The sequence below is a fragment of the Chlamydotis macqueenii genome, chromosome 26 (genome assembly GCF_036417535.1).
Source record: "Chlamydotis macqueenii isolate bChlMac1 chromosome 26, bChlMac1.mat, whole genome shotgun sequence".
NCBI lineage: Eukaryota > Metazoa > Chordata > Aves > Otidiformes > Otididae > Chlamydotis > Chlamydotis macqueenii.
In genome coordinates, this window is record NC_141581.1 from 613,408 (window position 1) to 636,492 (window position 23,085).

Below are 23,085 nucleotides of genomic sequence, written 5' to 3' on the forward strand. Positions count from 1 at the left end.
CGGCCGAAGGGTCCCCCTCGCTGCCCGCGCTGTCAGGGGAAGGCTGGAGGTGGGGGTCCCAAGGGATGTCCCGGGGGGGACACCGGGTCCCGCTGTGGTCGGCCGTGCCGAGGGGCTGCGCAGGAGCGGGGACGGATCCGGCGGCCGAGCGTAAGGGGCTGGGTGGTGGCCCGGGGGCACCCCCCGCCCAGGACAGGGTTCACACGGATAAGGGGTACAGCCGGCAGAACAGGCTGGCGCCAGCAAACACTGCATTTATTGAGCCAAACGGTGTGCAAGGGCCCAGCGCTGGTTCCCGGGAGCGATGGAGCATTGGGGACCACCCCCCGCCCCGGCCGGGGGCTCACACCAGCGGCACTGCCGGGGGGGCTGGGCCAGCATGGCTGGAGGGGACCCAGGTGTCCTGTATTCCAGCACCCACCCACGGCACCCCAGAAAAGCAACAGGGAATGGTTTTGGGGAGGAAAACCCACCCACAGCGGGTGTACTGGGACCTCCACCCAGGTCACAGCACCGGGAGCACCCGCATCCCATTGCTCCCGGGGGGCAGCGGGGGGAGGGCAGGGGCCGAGCCCCAACGTGGCCAGTGTCCCGCACCGGCAGCAACGCTACATCAGGGCGCACTTTCCCTTCACCTCGTCTGCGGCACCCAGCGCGCGCTCCCGCAGCGCCGGCAGGTCCACGTCCCGCAGCTTGGTCAGGAAGGCGAAGGCCCCGGCGCCGCCATCCTTCTCCTCCTCCTCGTCCTCGTCGCGCACCATGGCTGCCAGCTCCTGCGGCAGCTCCACCGCGCCGCCCGCCACGTGCACCTGAGCGTCGTCCCGCTCGTCCTGCGAGGGTGGGAGTGGGCGTGGGGTGGTGGGAAGGGGCGTCGGGGCGGTGGGAGCGGGCGTGGGGCGGTGGGGGAGGGCGTGGGGCGGTGGGAGCGGGCGTGGGGCCGTGGGAAGGGGCGTGGGGCGGTGGGAGCGGGCGTGGGGCCGTGGGAAGGGGCGTGGGGCGGTGGGAGCGGGCGTGGGGCGGTGGGGGAGGGCGTGGGGCGGTGGGAGCGGGCGTGGGGCGGTGGGCAGCGCCGGGCGCCCGGCAGCCGCGGGGCGGGCTGAGCGGTGGCCGGGGGCGGTGCGGGGCGCTGGCGATGCGGGGAGCGCCCGGCCCGTGCGGTGCCGGGTCCGGGCGGACGCGCGGGGCGGAAGGCAGCCGTTTGCTGCCCTCTTCAGGAATCGCCTCCCGCCCGGGGGAGGGCCGGCGGCCGCGGCCTGGGGCTGGCCCGGGGCTGGGGGCTCCGGGAAAGACCCCCGAGGTCCCACCGCGGCCGGGCCTTACCTGGGCCAGGCGGTACTTGTCCCGCAGGTGCATCCGCACGGTGGCCCGTCCCGCCTTCCGCTGCGCAAAGGCCTTGTCCCGCTCGATCCTGCGGCAGCAGGCGCCGCGCTGTCACCCCCGCCTCGCCAAGCCCCCTGCCAGAACCCCACCCCCGCATCGCCCTGGTCCCCCCCAGCATCGCCTTGGTCCCCCCACATTGCCTTGGTCCCCCCCCAGCATCGCCCTCATCCTCCCACAGCACCCTGGTCCCCCCCAGCATCACCTTGGTCCCCCCACATCGCCCTGGTCCTCCCAGCACCGCCCTGGTCCCCCCCAGCATCACCTTGGTCCCCCCACATTGCCCTGGTCCCCCCCAGCAGCGCCCTGGTCCCCCCACATCGCCCTGGTCCCCCCCAGCATCACCCTCGTCCTCCCAGCATTGCCCTGGTCCCCCCCAGCATCACCTTGGTCCCCCCACATTGCCCTGGTCCCCCCCAGCACCGCCCTGGTCCCCCCCAGCATCACCTTGGTCCCCCCACATTGCCCTGGTCCCCCCCAGCACCGCCCTGGTCCCCCCCAGCAGCAGCGTGGCTGGAGGAGAAGAGGACACGGAGGTCTGCAGGAGGGTTGCAGCGGGGATGCGGGGCCAGGGGCCACATCCTGCCCCTCCAGGCCAGCACCCAGCAGAGAGGTGCTCACTGGAGGGACTGGCTCCTCCTGCGGCCCCTCAGCTTCCGGATGCTGGGCCACTGGGTCCCCGCAGCGCCCGGGCCTGCGGAGGGGGGGCCTTAGCGCAATCCCACGCTGGCCCCTGGAGCTCCACGGGTGCTCGGCTGGCACCAGACCCCCACTGCCCCAGGGCACTGACACCCTTGTCCCTTGTCACACGCGGTGCGCTGAGCTGCTGTCCCAGCCCCGCACCAGCACCCACGGGGACCTCCCGTGCTGCCGCAGGGCACCCGCTCTGCCTCTGTGCCTCGCCCCGGCTGCAGCCCGCAGCCCACGGGGGACCCCGGTGACCCCCAGCCGCAGCGAAGCCTTACTTCTCCTCCAGCAGCTGCTGCTGGTACTCCTCGAACTCCTCGCGGGCCATGCCGTTGGGCAGCGTGGCCGCCTTGCCATCCTTGGGGGGCCCTTTGGGCGGCTCCTCCTCGCCCCCCCGGAAGCTCTTCAGGGCGGCGGTGAAGAAGGCAGCCATGGGTGGGCAGCTGCGGCAGCGCGTGCCCCACGGTGTCCGGAGCCACCGGATCCTCGCCGGGGGCCAGCGCCTGCAAGGTCAGCAGGACCGGCTGCCCCAGGGGCGCGGGGGATCAGGGGCGGATTAAGGCATTAGGAGGGGAAGCCACCGCCACCGAGGTGCAAAGACCTTCCAGCGCCGCTCGCTGCACCCAAGGGTGCTTGGGAGGGGGACGGCGGTGCACGGAGACAGCGGGGTGCTGCCCCCCGGGGCGCTGGGGAGGCGGAAGGAGCCGTTGAGCCCCAGCACACCCTGGATGAGGCGGAAAGACCCCCCCATTGCGCCCGCGGGGCCGCATCCTGGCGGGGGGAGCCCTGCACCGTGGGCACCCAGCGCCACCTGCACCGGCACGAGGGGGCGGAGGTGCAAGAGGCTGGTGCCGAGGAGACGCAGGGGGATCAGCTGAAAAAACCCAACGGAGGGTCCAAGGACTGGATGGACGGCAAGGCGGCGGGCGGACGCATGCGCACAAACACGCACACGTGCGCGCGGCCCTGTGCCCCCGTTAATCTGGGCTCTGCCGAGACGTCGAGATTGCTTGGGAGCCGGGGGCTTCCCGCTGCCCAAGGCCGCACCCCGCTCCCGTAATCTACACCGAGCAATTCCCATACAGCCTCTGATTAAAGAGTAATCCCCAGCTGCACCGAGCGCGAGGGGAGCGGGGCAGGGCTGGCGCGGGGGGCTCCGGGCCTCCCCCACGCCTTTCCCCGAGCTTCGCCAGGCTGCAGGCGAGGGATAGGCCTAATTTGAGCCCCGAGGCTTACAGACGCCGCTGAACTCATCTCTTTGGTTTAATCAAAACGTCCAAATCCGTGCGGTTCAGCTGGCGGCGCCCAGCGTCCCCAGGCAGGGCCGGGGGGCTGCAGCGGGGCCGTGGCGGGCGGGGGTTTCATCCTCCGGCGAGCGGAGATGTCCCGTCCTGTCCCCTGTCACCGGGGCAGCTCGAAGGGACCCCACACGCAGCACCCACCATGGGACGCGCGGGGCACGGCCCCCCTCGGGCCTGCTCTCCCGTGGGAGCCGTCTCTGGGCCGAGCGGTGGGATGGAGGGAAGCCGTTGCCTCCTTTTCGGGCGCGCTGGGGAAAGGGAGACCCCCCCCAGCTGCTGCCCCGTCTCACGGGGGCCACCCCGCTGCCCGGCCGCCCCTCGCCACACCGCTCCCAACCGTGGTGGGTCCGAGCGGGGCTGGCCGTGGGTCCTGGGTGCGGGACGGGGGTTAAACGTCCCCCAGGTGCTTCAGCTCCTTCTGCAGCTTCTCGGTGAGTTTCTTGAAGGACGGGCGCTTGCCTGGCTCCAGCTCCCAGCAGCTCCTCATCAGGGTGTAGACGGCAGGCGGGCAGCTCTCGGGGGGCTCCATGCGGTACCCCTGCTCCAGCAGCTCCGTCACCTCCTTCAGGCTCTGCCAGGATGGAGAAGCCATTTGGGATCCCCGTGGGGCCGGGGGCTCGCCCTGGCCAGGGGACAGCGGGATGTCCCCATCCAGCGGGCTGTGACCGTGGCATCCCCCGGCACAGCGCTCACCAGCTTGGGGTAGGGCGCTCGTCCGAAGGAGAAGACTTCCCACAGGAGGATCCCGTAGCTCCACACATCCGACTTGGAGGAGAATTTCTGTAACAGGGGGAGGAGCGGAGGCTGAAGCCGGGTGGGGGTCGCGCTGGGCCCCTGTCCCCCCCACCCCCAGCTCCCCAGCGCCCCCTTCCCTCCCACCACCCTCGTGGCCCTGGGTCCCTCCTGCCGCATCCCGCCGGAGCTGCCCCAATTCCCACCACACGCCACGGCCAGGGCCGCTCAGGACAGAGCCCGAATTTCAAGAGATGCAGGGCTGGATGTGCCAGAAGCCTCGCGGGGCAGGGACGGGTTGGCGAGAGGGGGGACGAGCAGGGGGGACCCAAGGGAGTGAGTTGGTTCGGGAGGCCCCCATTACGCCCCCCAGTCCGCCATGGCTCACGTTGTGTTTCAGGGCCTCGGGGGCCGTCCACTTCACCGGCAGCAGAGTGCCGTCCTTGCCCTTGGGGTTGACACGGGCCAAGCCGAAGTCACTCACTTTGGCCACGTTCTCCTCGGAGATGAGGATGTTGCGGGCAGCCAGGTCCCTGTGCACCAGCTTCTTGGACTCCAGGTAGTCCATGCCCTGGGCCACGTCCCTGCCGCCGCCGAGCGAGGCAGAGTGCAGAGTCACCGCGCGTCCCATGTGGGATGCAGAGCACCGGTCCCCAGCCCGGAGGGAGGGAGGTGAACTTACAGAGCAAACAGGAGGAGCTGCTGGGTCGAGACAAGCGCTCGGCCCCGCGTGCGCAAGAAGTTCACCAGGTTGCCCTGACCGAGAAGGAGGAAGGCATGAGGACCAACAGGATCCCCTCCCACGGGGGCTGCAGCGCCCGGCACCCATCCAACTCGGCCCCCAGCCAGGGATTTTGTTCCTGCATCTGAGCGGCGATGGGTCCGGTGGCCAAGGAGCGGCCAGGCGCTCTCACCTTGCTCATGAACTCCATGACGATGTAGAGGCCATTGTGCAGGATCACGCCCAGCAGACAGACCAGGTTTTTGTGCCGCACCTTCCTGAAATGGAGGGCACCGGGGTCAGGGGTGCCTGCTCGTCCCCGGGCCACGGGGCAGGGGTGGGCTGCACGCCCCGACAGGGCACTCACGTCATGGCAGCCGTTTCTGCCAGGAAGGCCTGGGCAGTCACGTCGCACTTGATGTTCTTCACGGCTACCTTCTGCCCCATGTACTCACCCTGCAGAACGTCTGGGAGGGGACACGGGGGTCAGGCTCAGCCCCACACCCAGCCCCCCACACCACAGGCTGAGCCCCCCCACACCACGGGATGGGGAGCAGACGTCAGGGGGTGCCTTTTGGGGAGGCCAGGGAACCTCCAGCTCGGTCTCCTCACCTACCTCCGAACTCGCCCTGCCCGATGCGGTCTCCCAGCGCGAGGTGCTGCAGGTTCAGCAGCCAGCCGGCTGGGCACGGGCACAAGGCAGGTTAGCAGGGGCCTTCTTCCCGAAACCCGGACCACAACCCTCTCCCCCCACCCCCGTACCTTTGGCCAACTCCTCCTCAGCCGACTTCATCCCGCTTTTCGGTTTGGGCTTCACCAGCTTGGTGCAGATGGCTCCCTGCTCCTTCATGTAGTGCTGCCGAGGGACGGACAGACGGAGCCGATGCGGCAGTGCCGCCTCCCACCCCGGGCTCGGGGCGTGGAGCTGGGAATGGCTGCGGGATGCTGCATGGGACCCCACCACCATCGCCACCCTGGTGACGCCCAGAGCTCCTTTGGCTTGGGCAGCACGAAACGTTGCATTTCCCCCCGCGCTGCCACCCACAGCCCGGGTGGGGCCTTGCTACCCTCCGGCCACAGCCGGGGAACCCCGCGACAGACCACGGGCGATACGGGATGCTCTCGGTGGGCTGGACGGCAGCTGGTGGGGTTCACGGCCCTGGCGAGCGCTGCCGCAGCTGTGGGCGTTTTGCAGAGGGGACACCGAGGGGACAGGGAGCGGAAGTGCCAGGGCAGCTGTCGGGGTTACAGAGCGGGGCCCGGGCAGCCGAAAGGGGAAAGGGCCCGTCCAAAAGCAGAAGTTGTGTCTAAATGAGGAAAATATATCGGAGCGCACCCCCCAGCAGCGGCAGGCGGGGCGAAGGGCTGTGAGGAAGAGCTCGCTGGAAGAGCGAGAGCAAATGGAGCGGCCTGGGAGCCCCAGGGTCAGCGGGACAGAGGGGGCTCGGAGGGGAGCGAAACGCAGCAGAACGCCCCAAAGCTTCAGCAGCCCTCGGGCTTCCTCCAGGGTCTGGGGGGGCAGAGGCTGCCGGGATCTTTGTTTTCCAAAATGCCCCAAACCCCACTGCTGCGTGAAGCATCAGAGGAGCAGGGACTGGGGAAACGTGGGCAGGGCCGCGGGGCCGCTGCCGGCACGGCCGGTTCACGGCAGAGGACGTCCCTGGGGCGTCCCGCACCCGCCGCGCCCCAAACTGAGCCTTTGGGAGGGATGGAGAACTGCAGCGGGTAATGAAATCCAGGGAAAACCACGGGAGAAGGGGACAGGGGCCTGCCACTGCCCTGTGACCCCGCAGGGCCCTCGCCCCCCACCCAGCGCTGTGGGGCGCGTGGCCCGGGGAGGGGGCGGCTCACCTCGATCATGTCGATGAGGTTGGAGAAGTACTGCTGGCTGTCGATGCTGAGTGTGTGCTCCTCGTGCAGCACACGGTAGTGGATCACCTCCCTGCCGAAGCTCACGCACAGCACGTAGTCGCCGGGGTGCCGCACGGACTCGCGCACCAGGAACAGCCCGTCCTCGGGGGGCTGCAGCTCCTGCACCGCCTCCACCCCCGAGATCTTCCCGTGGAACCAGCTGCAAGAGGGACGTGCCAGCGGGCTCCCTCCCCGCCAGCAGCAGGATGGGCAGCGCAGAGCCCCCGCCGAAGCCTTGTAGACCCCATCGCATAAAACCCCTCCCCCAGAGGTCCACCCAAGCCGCGTGGGCACAACTGGGGGTCTTGAAAGCCAGGTGCTGGCCCCAGCAAAGCCTCCACCGTCAGGGTACAGCCGCTCTGCCCCCAGCTGCCCACCCAAATGGGGGGAAACATGCCAGACCCATCTGCTGCCGCAGCTCCTGGGGGCTCAGCCGTGCCGCTGGTCCCCCCGCGTCCCCCGCAGCTGTACTCACGGCATGAGGCTGAGCTTGGGGTCGATGCGGATGGCGCCGCGCTCCTGCAGCGCGCTGGCCGCCAGCAGCCCCTCCTGCCCTGTCTCGTTGTGCCTGGCGCGGTACCAGCCCTTGCCCTAGGGACGAGGTGGTCTGAGAGCACGGGGAGAAGGGGGGGAGTGGGGGGCCTGCCTCCGCTGATGGCACTGGGGTCCCGTCCCCCAGCACCCCCGGGCTCACCTCCACGGCCTCGATGACGGTGACCATGTCGCCCTTGCGGAAAGCCAGCTCCTGAGCCTTGGGCTTGGTGTGGTCGTGCTTGGTGACGCACTGTGTCCCAGGGAGCCAGCGTTTCTGCGGGGGACAGTGAGAGCTGCCCCCTCTGCCTCCCACAGCCACCGGGGCCAGCCCCACGGACCCTCTGAAGCCCACATTGGGGACAAGGGGCACTGGGCACGGCTCTCCCTGCACCCCACCGTGGCCCTGGAGGGACGCGTCACCCCGATGCTGGCAGCGCCGGCATCCCCGCTCACCCCGGACATGGTTGGCCGTCAGCGCATCAGGGACTCCCTGTCCTCTGCCGCCTGCGAGAAGAAACCAGAGGGGTCAGTGGAGGGATGGGGCTGAGCCGGCCCGTCCCAGGCCGCCGCTGCCGTCCTCACAGGCTCCTCTGGCCAGCGCAGCTCCATCACCTGGGGCAGCCCTGCACCACGGGACGGAGAAAAAGGCTCAGAGCAGGTGACAAACCCTGCCCGTGCCGCTGCACCCCAGGGACACTCCTGTCCCAAACCCAGGCGGGAGCAGGACCCACTGTCCTGGCCCCCGCCCCGTCTCCCTGCTTCCCAGAGGGTTCCATCACTCGTTCCTTCAGCGGCCGAAGTGGTGACTCCGCGGGCAAATCCTGCCCAATGGGCACCGGGGCTGGAGAGCAGTGGGCACCAGGTCTGCGTCCCCGTACCACGGCATCACCCCCAAACCCACCGCACTCTCAAAACTCAAGTCACGGCTTCCAGAAGTTCTGTTTGGATTTCAGCACCCTGCCTCCAGATCCGTGCTGCAGCTGAAACGTCTCTGCCCCGGCACGGCAGGCGTTTTTCCCTGTTCCAAGGGAAGGTGGGATTTCTCAGAGCCGTTCAGCTTTGCCGAAGACGCCGCCCAAAGAGGCCCACGTCCCACGTCGGCAAAGCTGCTTCCTCCCAGAGAACCAGGTGGTGTGACGCTATCCAACAGCTCGGTGCTCCTCTCTGCTTCCGAGACCTCGAAACAGCCAGGGAAGCTCCAGCTTCAGAAGACCAGAAATGTCTGAGGAGCGGCAAGGCGGTTTCATTCCTGCACTGGTTTTCTCAGTGCTCAGTGAACGGGAGAGCCGGGCCCAGGCAACGCGGGGCTCCCAGGAAACCCCGCTGACGGCCTCCGGAAACTTCCAGCCAGAGCAAGACGACATCTCGGTGACTGTGCCGGGCGGGGGGGTGTGGGGGCTCAGCAGTGCCGTGAGCAGAGATGACAGCCTTTGCTCTATTCCTCTTTCGGAGGTGAGTCACGGTCACTCCTCTGCGTCGCCGGCGGTGAACCCAGCCCGTCCCCACGACAGCGAGCGCCATCCGCCAGCCCCCACCCAGAGCAACAACCGGAGCAGGGCCGACTGCAGCTGTTCGGGGTTCACCTCAGCAGGCAGCGGCGCTGTCTGTCCCAGGAGCCGTCTCTAGCCTCGTCCCGCGGCCCGGCTGTGCCACCCCGTTGTCCTGCTGGACTTTCAGGTGCAAGCCGGCCGCTCCGTGCCCGTTCCCCAGCGGGCACAGCCAAAGTGTGACACGACCGGGTGCGTCTCGGCTCACTTCCAGCACAGCCGAGGGCCTCACGGCGCAGGGCTGAAGGACAGGCTCTGCTCCGCGCCCCTTGCCGCGGGACAAGGAGGGACTTGCTGACGGAGTCGGAAAGGACGACAGTGGCTCCAGCAGTTGGTCCTTCATCTTCTGCTGCTCCAGGACAGCAATTTCCGGTGAAAAGCAGCCACTGTGTGGTCAGTCCTGCCCCGGTGCTCGGAAGGGATGGATCCTCCATTCCGAGTGCCCACGGGCCTGGCTTCTCTCCTGCCCTGTGGGACCAGGAGTGCCGGACATGCATCCCCACGTGGACGCCTGCTGCTGGCAGAGCTGGAGACTGGCCAGTGCCTCCACCCAGCCGCCAGCGAACCACCCTCCGCCTGGTGACACTCACGCCTTGTCCTAAAGCAGCAGTTGGTTCTGGGAGAGGCTTGGTCCACACGGTTCCCATCACCAGAGGGAACGCTCCCACGAGAAGGACGTGCGGGCAGAAAGCCTGGGAGGAGATATTCGCCCCCTCTTTGTTTTGGAGCTGTTCTACACTTTTAAAAAATCAGTTTGCAGTGAGGGTGAGAAGCACAGAGACACGGTGGGGTTTGCTGGAGCAGTCCCAGCCCTGAACTGGAGGGCTCAGGCGCATTTCCAGTGTGCGGCCACCACAGCCGAGGAGCTGCCAGGACCCAGCGGCGCAGCAGCAGAAGACGGGATGCGCACGGCAGCAGATTGCACCTCGGCACTACAATCGGAGCCGGATGCGTTGCACACGCACCTTTCAAACACAACTTGGAGAATTTTATTTTTTTTTTTTTTACAAGCAGCCAGTTGCACCAAGGGTCACTTGGACAGATGGCAAGCGCAGCTCTTGCTGGAAACCAGGTGGCACCTGGCCGTCTTCCTCACACAACGCGCTCAATGCCTCGTCCATCCCTCCCCAGTCACGGAACGGGCACCACAACGCGTCCCCTGCGCCCAGCAGCTCTGCCAGTCCCTGGCACTCACCTCTCAGCAGCGCCCACGCGGGGCCTGGGGACAGCGACGTCCAGCTGGCTCACACCTGAGCCTGGGCTCAGATTCCTGAGTTCCTGGAGAGCAAATTCTCTTTTACGCGGAGCAGTGAAGCTTCATTTTCAAAGGCATGCTCCCAGAAAGAGCTACTGCGCTATTTCCTGATTTCGCTGCCGGTGAGGGTGGCAGACGCGGCGTCCCGGAGGTCCTAGCGCCAGCCGCCCGCACGGTCACACATTAATCAGAGCTGACTCATTATTTGACAACACTTAAACCAGCTCCTACCCTCCGAGGGCACAAGTACACGCCCTGCCTAGAAATGGAGGCCATCAGACCCCGTGTCCTGCAGCGCTGTGCGGCACTCACAGAAAATTAAAGGATCCATGGTGCAAAGAGGGGGATTTGTTGTTACTGCCTCGATGGCCGTGACCGGAGCGGCGACGCGCGGAGCGGGTGCCCGCAGCGGCAGCAGCTCTGCAGGGAGATGGGGCTCAGGAGAGGACGCAGTGGGACCAGCAATCCCCAAATCTGATCCCATCTCAGCACCGACTTCTGTGAGACCTAGGGGAGGGCAATCCAAGCGCACGGCCGCGCCTCGCTGTTCTGCAGAGGATGGAGACACAGACACATCGCGGGCTGGAACAGACAACTGCAGAGAGACCTTTACGCGAGCACCCCTGTCAAACGGCAGCGGCTTATCTGCACCCTCCAGCATCCGCAGCACTGGGAGGGAATAACCGCTGCCGCGGCCCATCAGCCCAGCCAGAAAACGGGGGGCCAGTTTTGCACTGATGTTCAACACTTCCAATATTCTGGGTAAAGTGGTGAAAAAGAAGAAAACGCAGTTTCAGGCAAACAGCTCGGGATGGGCTGTGTCGGTCACTGGGACATAGGGTGGTGAGAAATTGCGCGCTGTTCATTTGGTGTATTTTAGTATCCTTATATTCTGTTATTGTTGTCATTTCCCTTTGCTATTTTAGTAAACTGTCTTCATCTCAACCCACGAGTTTTCAGTTCTTCCCAATTCTCTCCCCTATCCTGTTGGGGAGGGGAAGGGTGAGTGAGCAACTGCGTGGTGATCAGGGCTAAACCCCGACAGGCGTGCTCAGGGGCCGAGCGGACAATACACTGCCACGGCTGGCCACCTCGGTTCGTCACACCCAGGCTCCGCTTACCTGGACGCATTGGGCCTTCACTGCAGCGCCCGTGCTCGTGTGTCACGAGTGTTTTGGGGAGTGACACACAGCGCTTGGAGGCATGTTCCACATCTGGGTTCTCGCTCTGCACAGGCCTCTGCGTCACTCTCCCCGGACGGTGACTGCTATGCCAGTTACCCGCTTCGGGACTTGGTGTCGTAACTCGGCTTTCATTGCTGGCAGCACTTCGGCAGTGTCCGACGGTTTTACTTCCTAATTTCTAACGAGGGAAGCTTTCTGGAGTGGATGCACCACTTCATCCTCTTTTGATCTGACAGAGGCTAGGAATTGCTCACAGTATTTCAACGCTTCTCAATTTTTTGGATTTAAGAGAAGCAGAGGATAACTGTACGGCAGAAGGAAGGTCGGAGTCAAGGCTTCAGGGTGAGGCCGTGGTAACACTAACCGGTTAAACACAACAACGCAGCTATTAAAAAAAAAAATCTCTAGAAGTGCTGAAATGCACCCCTCTTCAAATAGATATTTTTGTACTGATTATACCTCTTAACCCAGAATATTTAAACAGAACCTGCTCTGTACCCTCCAAAAATGTACTTAAAGAAGAAACAGCTTTATCTGACAATAAACAATACAGAAATAACGTTTTTCAGTAAGTTCTAAAAAGCTGCTGTTCAAAATACTCCAAGAAGTCCTAAGGAACATGAGGAGTGACTTGAAACCGAAGTTTAAACGAAGAACTTATGGATGAAGCCAAAGCTGTTGACCATCTGCTTGCTAACTGAACATCACACAGAACAGCATCCAGCTCTGTTTTTTCCTCCACCGTACTTTTTTTCCAGGTGCCGTTATGACAACACTAAACCCACACCACAGCCTGTCCTTCACACATTTTCTGGGCCAGCTTTTGCCAAAGCCCCCAGCGAGGCGCTAGGTGAGCAGCGATGCATCTCTGTACGACCTCGCACATCCCTACAGCGACCCCCACAGCGCAGGATCCCTGCCCAGAACAGCTGGGCAAAAACCCCAAACCCACGTAACGAAACCCGGCCGGGGCAGCCACTTCAGGCCCGGCTAGAAACGGCCTCCAGTTTGAGGGCAGAAATCCAAGGTAACAAAGAGACCGTATACAGAACACGCACAACACCAGAGGTAGGTATTTTGGTTTGGTGTGGGTTTTTTTTTTCCGCCCTTTGCTAGTATCTGACTGCCTACCTGTTCTGCTGCGGGAAGAGTTTCTGCTAGAGTGAGGAAGTGGGAGGGGAAGGTGACATAACAGAAGGAAAGGAACTGTTGCCACAGGCAACTTCGCTCTTACACAACGGTGCAGTTTCTGTAGAACCATTTAAAACTACCCACAGTTCTATTTCAAGGAAAAGCTGTTAAGAATGTAAGATATCAGACTAAGCCTCTTCACATACAAAAACTGGAATCATATGAACATTATTTTGCACACAAAGTACCATCATTAGGCAGCATCTTCCCTTCTGCCCTTTTCCCCACCTCCTTCACCCTCTGCTTTTCCAGCCATCTCTCTTCTCATTGCAAACACTCACCTAAAGCTACGGGAGCCAGCTACTCTGAAAATGAGAAATTAAGAATTTGGTGTCCAAGCTGAAGTCTTCTTAATCAAACTCCTGTGCTGAGCTGCAGAGGTTTCGGGCAAGACTGGCTACAGCAATTTTCATTTCATCTCATATCTGATTCCCTTTCATCATATTTAACATGAGGAAATGTAGGATTTCAATGTTTACTTACTCAAGTCAAGAAAGTCAATGCCTTCACTGCAAAGAAACAGCACAGTCAGGCACATCCTAAGTGTCAACGAAAAAGAAGTAATTACACGTAAATGACCTTTCCTACCGCACACCAAACTGAGAACAACTAATCAAACAGAACGGAAGGTGGCTCGAGTCACGCCCAGTAGGATTTTATGTGCTGCAATGGGCGCTGTGGCTTTCCACATAGGCAATAAAAGTGTGAGAGAGGAGTCAAGGGCAGATAGAAAAATGTAAAACAAGCAGACAACTGGACTCACTTGAAGTATTAACTCACTTTGATGATCTCTTTATTGAAAAGTGAGCTCATCAACACAATTTCTGGTGTTACTAGTGATAGAAACACAATAATAGACAAAATGCAGACCACATCTCTCAGCAGTTCAAGAGCGTTAACTGCAGGGAGGGGCTCGCGTAGACCCCTGCAGGACCATTTACCAGAGTGCCCCGCAGCTGTTGCTAACTGCTCTCCTCTACCCCTGCACGGGCTACGGCACCTTCTCGCTCCTGACAGCTCGCGGCCTCCAAAGCATCCAACTCACCCTTCTAACAGGGATCCTGCAGCCCAGGTTCATCTGACAACGCATACGAGAAAGAAAACACAGCACAAAAATAAATACATGGCAGTCAGCTTTCTAACAGCAAAACTCAACAGGGAAAGAACTAAAAGCAAAGTTTGAAAACTGTTTAAATAGTTCTGGAATTTTGCTTTACCTCAAGTGAGAAAACGTGACAGACTGATCAAGCTTATGTTCTCTGGAATGAGCACGCGGTTCTAACATTCGAGATTGCCCTTCAAAGCTTTTCTATAAATAATGGCTGCAAGCGTTCAGAAAAGCAACACGAGCTTTGCAAAAGCCAAGCGTGAGTGCCTGGGGGCTTGAAATGCACCTCTGACAAATTCAGATATTAGTCCTTCCTTATGAGCCAGAAGACAGACAGGTCTCTCCTGCCTGGAGAGATTATTTTAGCAGAGCAACTGAGCAGCGCAGAGGAGTCAAAACACCACGCTTGGCACACTTGCAGAAGAGAACAGCTAAGAGGTGGCAGAATGGAGGAACAGCACTCACGGCACAAGCAGCTGTGCCAGAGGTTCCGGCGAGGTTCCCAGGCACCACGGTGGTACCCGCCTGCCAACGGTAAACTGCTGTCGAGAACACGTTGCCCGCCTCTGCTGGCGTTTAACGGCCTTGGTGCCCTGCTTAACGCCTTTTCTGCAGAAGGTCCCATTGGCTATGGAGAGGATAAAAGCGACATGCTAGAAACAAAAAGCAAACAAACATGCTTTCCCTTTAACCAAACCTCGCTGCTTCTCTAGATGTGCTTATCCTCGGGACTCTGCCTTGGTTTTTTAGCACTTTGAAATTAGTTTCTGGATTGCCTTGTCACAGGCTGGAAAATATCACCAGGAACGTATCAAATTCTGTGGTAATTTTTATCACATAAATAGCCAAATAGCAAGAAATTACTCCCTCCCCAAACAACCGCACACAAAACAATCTGTTGACCCGCGCTTGACAATAAACACAGCTTCCTAGGGACGCGTGTCAAGCGAATGAAGAGCTCGGTTCAGAATTTCTTTCTAAAAACGTTAAAGGTCTGGGACAGCTGAGTGCGTGCAGGATATTGCAGCTGCCTGATAATCTTCTGAACTGCAGTAAGCATACAATAAATTCTCCCTCAAAAGCACCCAGGACAGCACAACACATCACATTTAGACCAAGGCTTTGGGGCTCTCCGTGGACATTTCTGTTATTTACTGGCATTTTCCCATCACTCACCTACTGCAGTTTTATGGGCCCATGCAGCAGTAGAACTTTTTTCCCCACCTCCCTTCAGGTTGTTTTTTTTTTTGGTGGTACGATTCTAGCGCTGCTCTCTGAATGCTCAATACAAAACCATTGAAACCGCACTCCGAGCTTACAATGAAGTCGGATGATTTTCCTTCATCGTTTCCACTCTGTGGCACGAAGCATGCTCAGGATAACTACCTGTGACAGTAACATCTGGCTTGCACGTCAGCATTTCTCACCAGAACACACTTTTCACAAGACGCACGCACTCATTCCTTACGGCAGCTTTGCCAGCCCACTGAGTAACGCACAACAGCTACTTTAAAAGCTCACAGCGATGTGACACGGCTATTTAAGACCGGAAGGAAACGCAAGATCCATGTAAGCGGCAAAGGGCTGTAGAAGACGCAGCTGAAACCCGCAGACGGATTTAACCAGAACGCGATCCGTCCGCGCACAGTGACAAGACAGTGTTCGCCATCACGATGGCTATGGCTTCATTTTAAAGCTCATACGAAATAGCAGTCGTCTTCTAGCAAGGAATTTCTGAGAGCAGTTTTTTTGAGACCATAGTGCACCCAGGTATGTTCCCTCAAAGATCTTCCCTGCTTCCTGCACCACTCATCTACCCACCGGTATTCAGTCGGCCACCTGCCTGGGGCACCGTGGGCTTTTTCTAGGCATGAACAATTCTTACACTTGAGCTTCTTTTTTTTTTTCTTTTTATCTGCTTTTGCTTATAGTGAGAATGGGAAGAACAAAAACTGATCTCACTGGAAATGCTATACCTGGAGATTTAATTTAGATCTCAAATCTTAATGTACAATTTCATAACTAAAAGCAAAGTAACATTTTCAGGAATTCATGAAATAATAACAATGGAAACAATCTAAAAACCTGGCACAGCATCAAAACCAGTATTTATCCACAGAAAAAAAGCCCAACTAATACAAAGCCTTGCGTGTGAGCCCCTAAATGTGTATTTGAAAAATCAGAGTAAGGTAATTATGCATGAAATAAAACAGCATGGGATAAGTTCAACAGTTAGGTCAAATATTGCTGAAAAAAAAAAACTTTGCAAATATGCTACAAATCATTATTAGTTATGTCTGAAATCAAAAGCCTCAGGTAGCAATTTATCTTGTGAGGAAAGATGCTAACCTCTTCCGCATGGTGACATAAAACAGGTTGTACAGCCAGCAGCCTGCAGGTGTATTTCCAGAGGCAGCTGTAGCTCTGCTCCTGGCTTCATCAGTTGCTTGTTCCCTGTATTTTTATTAGTCCGTGAATGAAGAAAACTGGATTAGTAGGTCAATTATTTACTATTTAGGAAGACATCCTTAACAGCACTCAAGTTAAAAATCCTTCATTCTATTGTCAGTTTTTTGTCACCATAAAAGCTTCCCCAATTTGTTCCAGTCATTATAGCAATTATTACAGCAGCTGACAGCAGTGATTGAATTTATTTCTGAGATTTGCACCTCTACTGCAAGACAGAACCAATGCCTACGCCAAAAGTTTTGCTTTGGTAAGTGGAAGCTTTCGCCTGAGTCACCGTCTCGCATTCAGACTGCCGCAGTGTCCAAGGGGTAACATTACACAGTCGCTCTGCAAAGACAGGATCTCTGCGGAGATACGGACGCTCTTCCAACGGTAAGCAGTCCTTCAAAAGAAAAGGCAATCTGAGGCTCTCCTAGAACCTTTGTGCTCTGCAAACACAAGTTTAACTCTAAACAAAACTGTAGTCAGGCCTGAAAAGTTTTAAGCTTTTTATCACAACTGACATGAACATCTGTATGACGCTACATACCAGACAGCGGTGCCTTCAGTATTCCAGAACGCTTCTGAACAGGCTGTGGCTCACACCACCTCCTCCTCTTCATCCTCAGCATCCCTTCTCTGTGAGTAGCTCTCTGAAGTCAGCTGCCTCTAAACTTCTACTCACACAGCAGTTCCTAGATAAATAAACTGCGAAGAGCAGTGCAGACCATCTTCAGATGCACAGCTGATCTCACAGACAAACCGACTTGTCTCAGGTTCTGTAAGAGTGAGGAGTAAATACCTAAATTTACCTGTAAATACCAGTAACTTTACCCTGCTGTAAATACTCCGGTATAAAAGTGGACATTAGAAAAGAGCCCCAGTGAAGAAAACTCTGAATGGCCACACAAGAATCTCTTAGAGGTACACCATCTTCTTCTCAGGCCAAACAAAAAACATGACAAGTCTTGTGCTCAGATATTTCCAAAGCCATAACCTGGACAAGACTTAAAGGACTATGTCCAAAGATGACTGAACACTTGGAACAAAAGGGTTTTAGTGGTATTGGCTTGAACAGTCGAAAGCAAGCTCAATTGTGGCCTAATTTTCAGGAATATTTCAAGAAATACACTTGAGATTTGATCCTGCCATGCTCAGGCTGTCAGGTTTTTGGAGCGATGAAGTTATTTCCCTAACTGTAACATCACTTCAACACGAGTTTAGAGAACAATGTCAGAGCAAACATTGTTTAAAATGGTTGGGTTTCTCAGCACAGATTACAATTTTAGGGGAGGGACATTTGGCAAAGCTGAGCACAACACACGCTCAGATCACACCTGATTATCCCAAGAGTTTGCTCACTGCAGAGAACTTGTTGAAGACTAACTCTGAAACTTCGCTAACGTTAATTGAGTCAAGATGTTCTTTGTGTATGATAAGCTGACAAGTAGAGGACAATTAATCATCTCTAATTAAAAGAACAAACATTCGGTATCCTTTAACCAAGGACATCTGAGCAATTAGACCTTGAGGAAGACATTTAATCACGATGGTTCGAGGTCACTTTGTGTACGTTGCTAGGGGAAAGGTAATTCTGGCGGGGGTCACCAGGACCACCGACACACAGACCCTCTGCCCAAACCGCACCACGGGCGTAACAGGACTGAGAACACGCGCTAATTCACATGCTAGGCAAGGAGACTCTGACCCATCATTCAACAGAATAACAATGCCTGCATATTAGAAAGTTGATCATGTTACTATTTTATGTATAAACACATTGTAGAGCGTCCTGCTTGGTTTGCGGGAAACCACCGAGCACCCAGGCTTGCGCAAACCTGAAATAAAGGAGCAACGTCTCTCCTGACTGGGTGATTATTGACTCATCGCATGCCGGGCGACAAATCATTCTTTTTCGGACAACAAACTGACTTACAGCATATATTTCTATCACAATTATTCTTTCAGAAACGTTTCTGACAGTTCACTTGCCGTACACACACCCAGGACACAGGCAAGCTAGGTCATGTTCATAACTCCACAAACCTCTCCCACCTCCGATGTCTCTCCGGATCTGTGCGGCATACGCACCTGCTCCTGCAAGAGACATCACAGAGCCCACATTGAAGCTGGTTTTGAATCCTGCGGGGGCTTCTGTTTCCTTGGTTTCCTGTCTTCTGAACAACGTCTTTCTTTCTGTGCTTTTGCCGTTCTAAGTGCTCCCGGTAAGTCTGCAGTCAAACAGGGCGACATATTCATTTCCCTTTCAATGACCACACTGTTTTTCTCCTAGAACACTAAATGTCCTCTGAAAATGAATGGAAAATTTCCTGAAACACTCAGATTAAAAACAGAAAAAACACTCCCTTTGGAGTCACATTCAACGTATAAAAAGCTTGCAAGCACTAACAGTTTTACGAATTTCCCTTTACCGCAGGCACTCACACACAACCCGTTCGTTTCAGGTGTCTCAATACAGCCAGTCCAGCCTTAGCTGCAGGACCTGCACGTGGCCAAACGTACCCACGCGGTGGGCCCTGTGCTGGCGGTGCAGCACTCCTACCGTAGCTGGTTTACACACAGGTGACGATACTGTGGGCATATGCAGTCGGCTAGATGCACGTCATCTCACAGAACAGGAAGAACCAAGGACCCTTTTGCCCCGGCCTGGTTGCTGTTTTCAGTTTTCAGCAAGGCACTGACCAAGAATCGCAGCTAACGCAGACAGGAGTTCAAAGAGGCCAGGCAGCCACAGGCACGTCACACGCTCGCTTCTGAAAAACACGTGTAGGAGTTTTAGACGTGGTACCTTCTTGGCTGTTAAGCATACTCCGGTAAGACATTACAGCTCTCTGGAAACATCACTTTAAGTAACTGATCACTTTTCTCTTCCACCACAAAAAGTGAGCTGTCGTTATTCAGGTAGCAAACTGAAAAGTAATCCAGGCAAAGGGGAAAACCCCCTCTCGAGTTCTGTTTCTCACAGTGGAATCCACAGCTGGGTTGGCCCCACACACTCCTCCACGGGGCAGCCGGCCGCGATGCCAGGCATTAACGGACACACGAATAACCCGCTGCAGGACAGAAGGCATCCCACAAGATGTAGGAAAGATGTTCAGCACATCAATTTAAATTTCTTCTTAGAACAGAACGAGGTTATCTAACAAAAATCATAAGAATGCAGGGGAAGAAATACAAAGCTAAAAGTCTGAAACAGCACATATTCATTCCAGTAGGCAGAGAAAATTGCATTTATCATAAAAATATGTACATTTTATTTGGAGAAGAAAGTTTTTTTCTCATAACCAAAATAAGCATCAGAAGAAAATAATACAGGTTAACAAAATGTGAGTCAGTTTTTAGCACTTCTTGCTTCCTCAGCAAGACAAGCTTATCCAAAAATCTTAGTTACAAATATACTACTCACTGTCCTATGTTTTTCAACATATACACATGTCCAGGAGGTTGAGGAGCGTATTTTTTAGAGTCTCTCGAACAGTGTACCTACTTGAGCCTTCTCCCCCCGCCTCAGTCAATGGTGGAGTAAGCTACTCTACATCACCCACTAAAAGACTGAAATGCTAATTCTGTAACACTTTCATTTCAGATTTCTCAAATTCAGTGCTACAGAAATATCACTTTTTCTAGCATAGTTTCTAGGAATTAAGAATATTTATAACCCACAGTTCACATCATCATATTCTCTCAACAAATAGCTACGGAAAAATATTGCTCATGGATTCAAGTCACTTCACATCCTGCGCGGAGACATGATTCTGAAGTATAGTGTTACATCTTCTAGTTGAAAAGACACAAAAGAAAGAAGTGAAAAATCATTTACCCCATCTCTTATTTCCAGTCTCAAAACATGCCTTCAATACAACCTACTGATCAGAACTGAACGACTGACAGGAGACAGGTACGTGAGCAAGAAGGTACAATTCACAGCAGTCATTTCATACTGAGAAAACTCTTCTTCCTCTTAGTAGAGAGAGAAGCTTCTCCTGCAAGACTCTGAGCATGAAGCTCATCTCGTTCCATGACTACAGGAAGCAGTGGCCTTAGTTTTTTTGAAGTGTCTTATTTGAAACCCAACCACCTGCGCTGCAAGAGCTTTAGAAGAAAACATCTACGTACAGAGGACAGAGCCGCTGGATGCCAGCAGCCCTCACGTGGCGGGCAGTACGAATCCCAGCAGCGTGCTGCAGCGGAGGCTGGTGGTACGGCTCGCTCTCAGAGCGCCTGCAGATGGTTGTTGGTCATAACCGGAACTATCCTGTACACAGAATTCCAACAGAAACACAAAACAATTAATAAGACAGACTGCGGTAAAAAATGGTTGGTTTTAATTGACCGATGCGGCAGACGGCAGACAATTCACAGATTTAATTTCCTGATGTCTGCCTCAGACAGCAGATAACGAGATTGTTTATAGAACAAATACCCAATGACATCTTCGAGGGAGTGGCAGGGAACGGCCTGGCAGCAGGAAGCAGGCTGAAACGGAGCTCAGCTGGAGGCGCAGTGGAATCAGCAGGAATCATTGACAGTTCCTCTGGACAAGAAGGCAGTTTTAATTCCTTCCCATGAAAGGTCTCATTCCAGTTCCAAATGGTGCTCAGCTTGACTCACCCCCAAATTAGGGTATATTGCAAATTTCTACAGCAAGATGCAATACCTCATTAAAACATACAAGATCCAATGTTCTCACTAGCGTGACAGATACTGATTCAAAATAGAATCACAGACTAGATAAGATTGGAAGGGACCTGTAAAGCCCACCCAGCCCAACCCCCCTGCCAGGAGCAGGGACATCTCCAACCAGATCAGGTTGCTCACAGCCCCGGCCAACCCGGCCTTGAACGTTTCCAGGGATGGGGCATCCACCGCCTCTCTGGGCAACCTGGGACAGTGCTCCACCACCCGCAGTGTAAAAGATTTCTTCCTAATGTCAAATCTAAATCTGCCTCCCTTTATTTTAAAAGCATTACCCATAGGTATTCTTGCAGCGCAGGAAAAGAAAAAAAAAAAAGGTTAAGATTTGTTTGTTTTGACTCTCTAGAAATACCTAGATCTGGAACACTGTTAAACACAAAACACATCTTACCCTTCAAAAGAAGCAGGTAACACGCTGAAATTCACTAGAAAGTCCAAGCTGATTCATTAGCAGCAACACCCAGAGACAGTTCCAAAGACTGAAACACACTGTATCAGGGGAAAAGCACATCCCTCAGGAGACGAGGGTCTCGGGTCAGTCCAATACGCAGCAACTTCTCTACTCAGCAGTCACTCTGCCAGCCGCCCCGGGGCTGCAGGCTCCCCACCAGCGGGATGGAGCCAACGCCCTGGCACTGCGGATGGCTGCTGGCCACCAGCCAGAGGACAGCAGGAAAACCCCTCCGTTCTCAGCGGTTAGAGAGCGAGAGGCATCTGAACGGCGCTCATCCTGGCTATGGCTCTCTGCTGCCTACAGAGGGAGGCTGGCCCAGCTCGCACGGAGCGCAGGGACAACTGCCGCAGCATGGAGCCCACACAGAGAAGAAAATCGCGCAACAGTGATAAGGCAGCTGTGCGAGGTCTATCAAAAAGGCACCACCTGGCAACAAGCACACTCAGGACTGTCCGGCGCGGTATCCTGGCTCCAACGGTGCCTCCAGGCAAACACTGAGTGAAGAGCCCGTACAGAACACTCCCTTGCCAATACCTCTGCTTCAACTGTCAGCCTCACGAACACCCCAAGCCTGACATAATTTGTCTTTTGGTAACTCTCAAAATATTTCTTAAATACATGCTTGGCCTCCTTTTTTTTTACCCTCTAGCTTCCTGTGGCCGCAGCATCCTTGAGCAAGACTCCCATGGTTGTTCTGCTCATTGCATCGCCACCTCCTCCGGCTCCCTTCGGAGCTAGCTCCTCAGAGCTGCACTGGCAAACGGGCTCATTTAGTGCTGGAAGAGACAGTGAACAGACAGTTCCTTCCAGCTACTCCTTGCCACTTCAGATCCTGTAAACATCCAGTATCTCCTTTAACTCAGCTGTCCCAGGCTGAGGAGTCCCAGCCCGTGCAGTCATTCCTGCCACGGAAGCCATGCTCTGCTTTTGATCATCTATCACCAGGCTCAGGCCCCTTCAGGGTCCTGCCATGCCCTCTCCAAGACGAGAGGCTGAGACCAAGCACAGGCAAGCCGCTGTTGTTATACAAAACAGCAGCACAATGTTTTCTGTCCCCTATTCTTGTCCTTAATGTCTAAGACTTGATAAACTCCTGCTCAGCACTATCATAAACTCCAAAATTGTGTTCCCGAGAAGAGATAGCCAGCACAGCTCCTTATCCTGTGAAAAAGCTAGGAGAGTTTTCCCCCAAGTTTTACTTTTGCACATTAACTGTTCAGTCATGCACAAAGCCTTCCTATAATTCCTCGTATTCTGCCCCACATAGCATTATATTACATCACCTCACCCCTCATCTTTTTCTGACCATTAATATACTGATGTCAGGCTGCAAAGTTTAAAAACACACTGCATGACTCCTGTCATGCTGCATCGCCAGTATAACCTTGCAGAAAACATCTCCTCACTCAAGAGAGGCACGTCAACGTACAACCAACCAGAAAAACCCCACATCTCTTCATCTCAAACCGATTCGATCCAAAGTTAAATGCAGCTCTTACCTACTCTAACGCACAGAGCCAGTTGTGCACTGGATCCCCGCACCTCCTACAGCCAGGAATTCAGATTCTGTTGTTATCATACTGAGTACAGAACTTTAAGTGATACAGGTATTCTAAGAAAAAAAAAACAACATAAAATTCTGTTTCCCTTTTGGTCCATGAAAGCTACGGGAGCTGCACAGCCTTCAGCAGCAGACGGGATTTCTCTGTACCAACCACGCAGTATTTTCCAAGAGCTAATCTGGTGGGCCTCGTAACTCCCACCCTCGTCTGTACTGCAGCAGGCACGTGCAGCATTTCAGAGAACTAAAAGCCATAACTTTTCTAGCTTAAAAAGCTTCCTGACAACCTTGGTTTGGAGTAAGAATTTTAAAAGGCAGGTTTTTCAGGTCATCAGGTCTACAGACTTGCTTGTATTAA

General features: G+C 56.0%; 2 protein-coding genes across 2 annotated transcripts; both read right to left on the reverse strand.

The window, feature by feature from the left end:
* Nucleotides 1-608: 608 nt before the first annotated feature.
* On the reverse strand, nt 609-2,497 carry LOC147597485 (complexin-3-like). The gene is made up of 3 exons (XM_086767386.1): nt 2,343-2,497; nt 1,321-1,408; nt 609-830 (listed from the first exon to the last, which is right to left on the reverse strand). Exons 1-3 carry the CDS (start codon nt 2,495-2,497, stop codon nt 609-611), a joined length of 465 nt encoding a protein of 154 aa, XP_086623512.1.
* Nucleotides 2,498-3,309: 812 nt separating this feature from the next.
* Nucleotides 3,310-7,767, reverse strand: MATK (megakaryocyte-associated tyrosine kinase). Its single transcript, XM_086767164.1, has 12 exons — nt 7,717-7,767; nt 7,424-7,537; nt 7,205-7,320; nt 6,670-6,889; nt 5,581-5,674; nt 5,435-5,500; nt 5,186-5,285; nt 5,012-5,096; nt 4,780-4,853; nt 4,486-4,681; nt 4,059-4,145; nt 3,310-3,936 (listed from the first exon to the last, which is right to left on the reverse strand). Exons 1-12 carry the CDS (start codon nt 7,723-7,725, stop codon nt 3,754-3,756), a joined length of 1,344 nt encoding a protein of 447 aa, XP_086623290.1. The 5' UTR covers nt 7,726-7,767; the 3' UTR covers nt 3,310-3,753.
* Between the last annotated feature and the right edge of the window lie 15,318 nt (nt 7,768-23,085).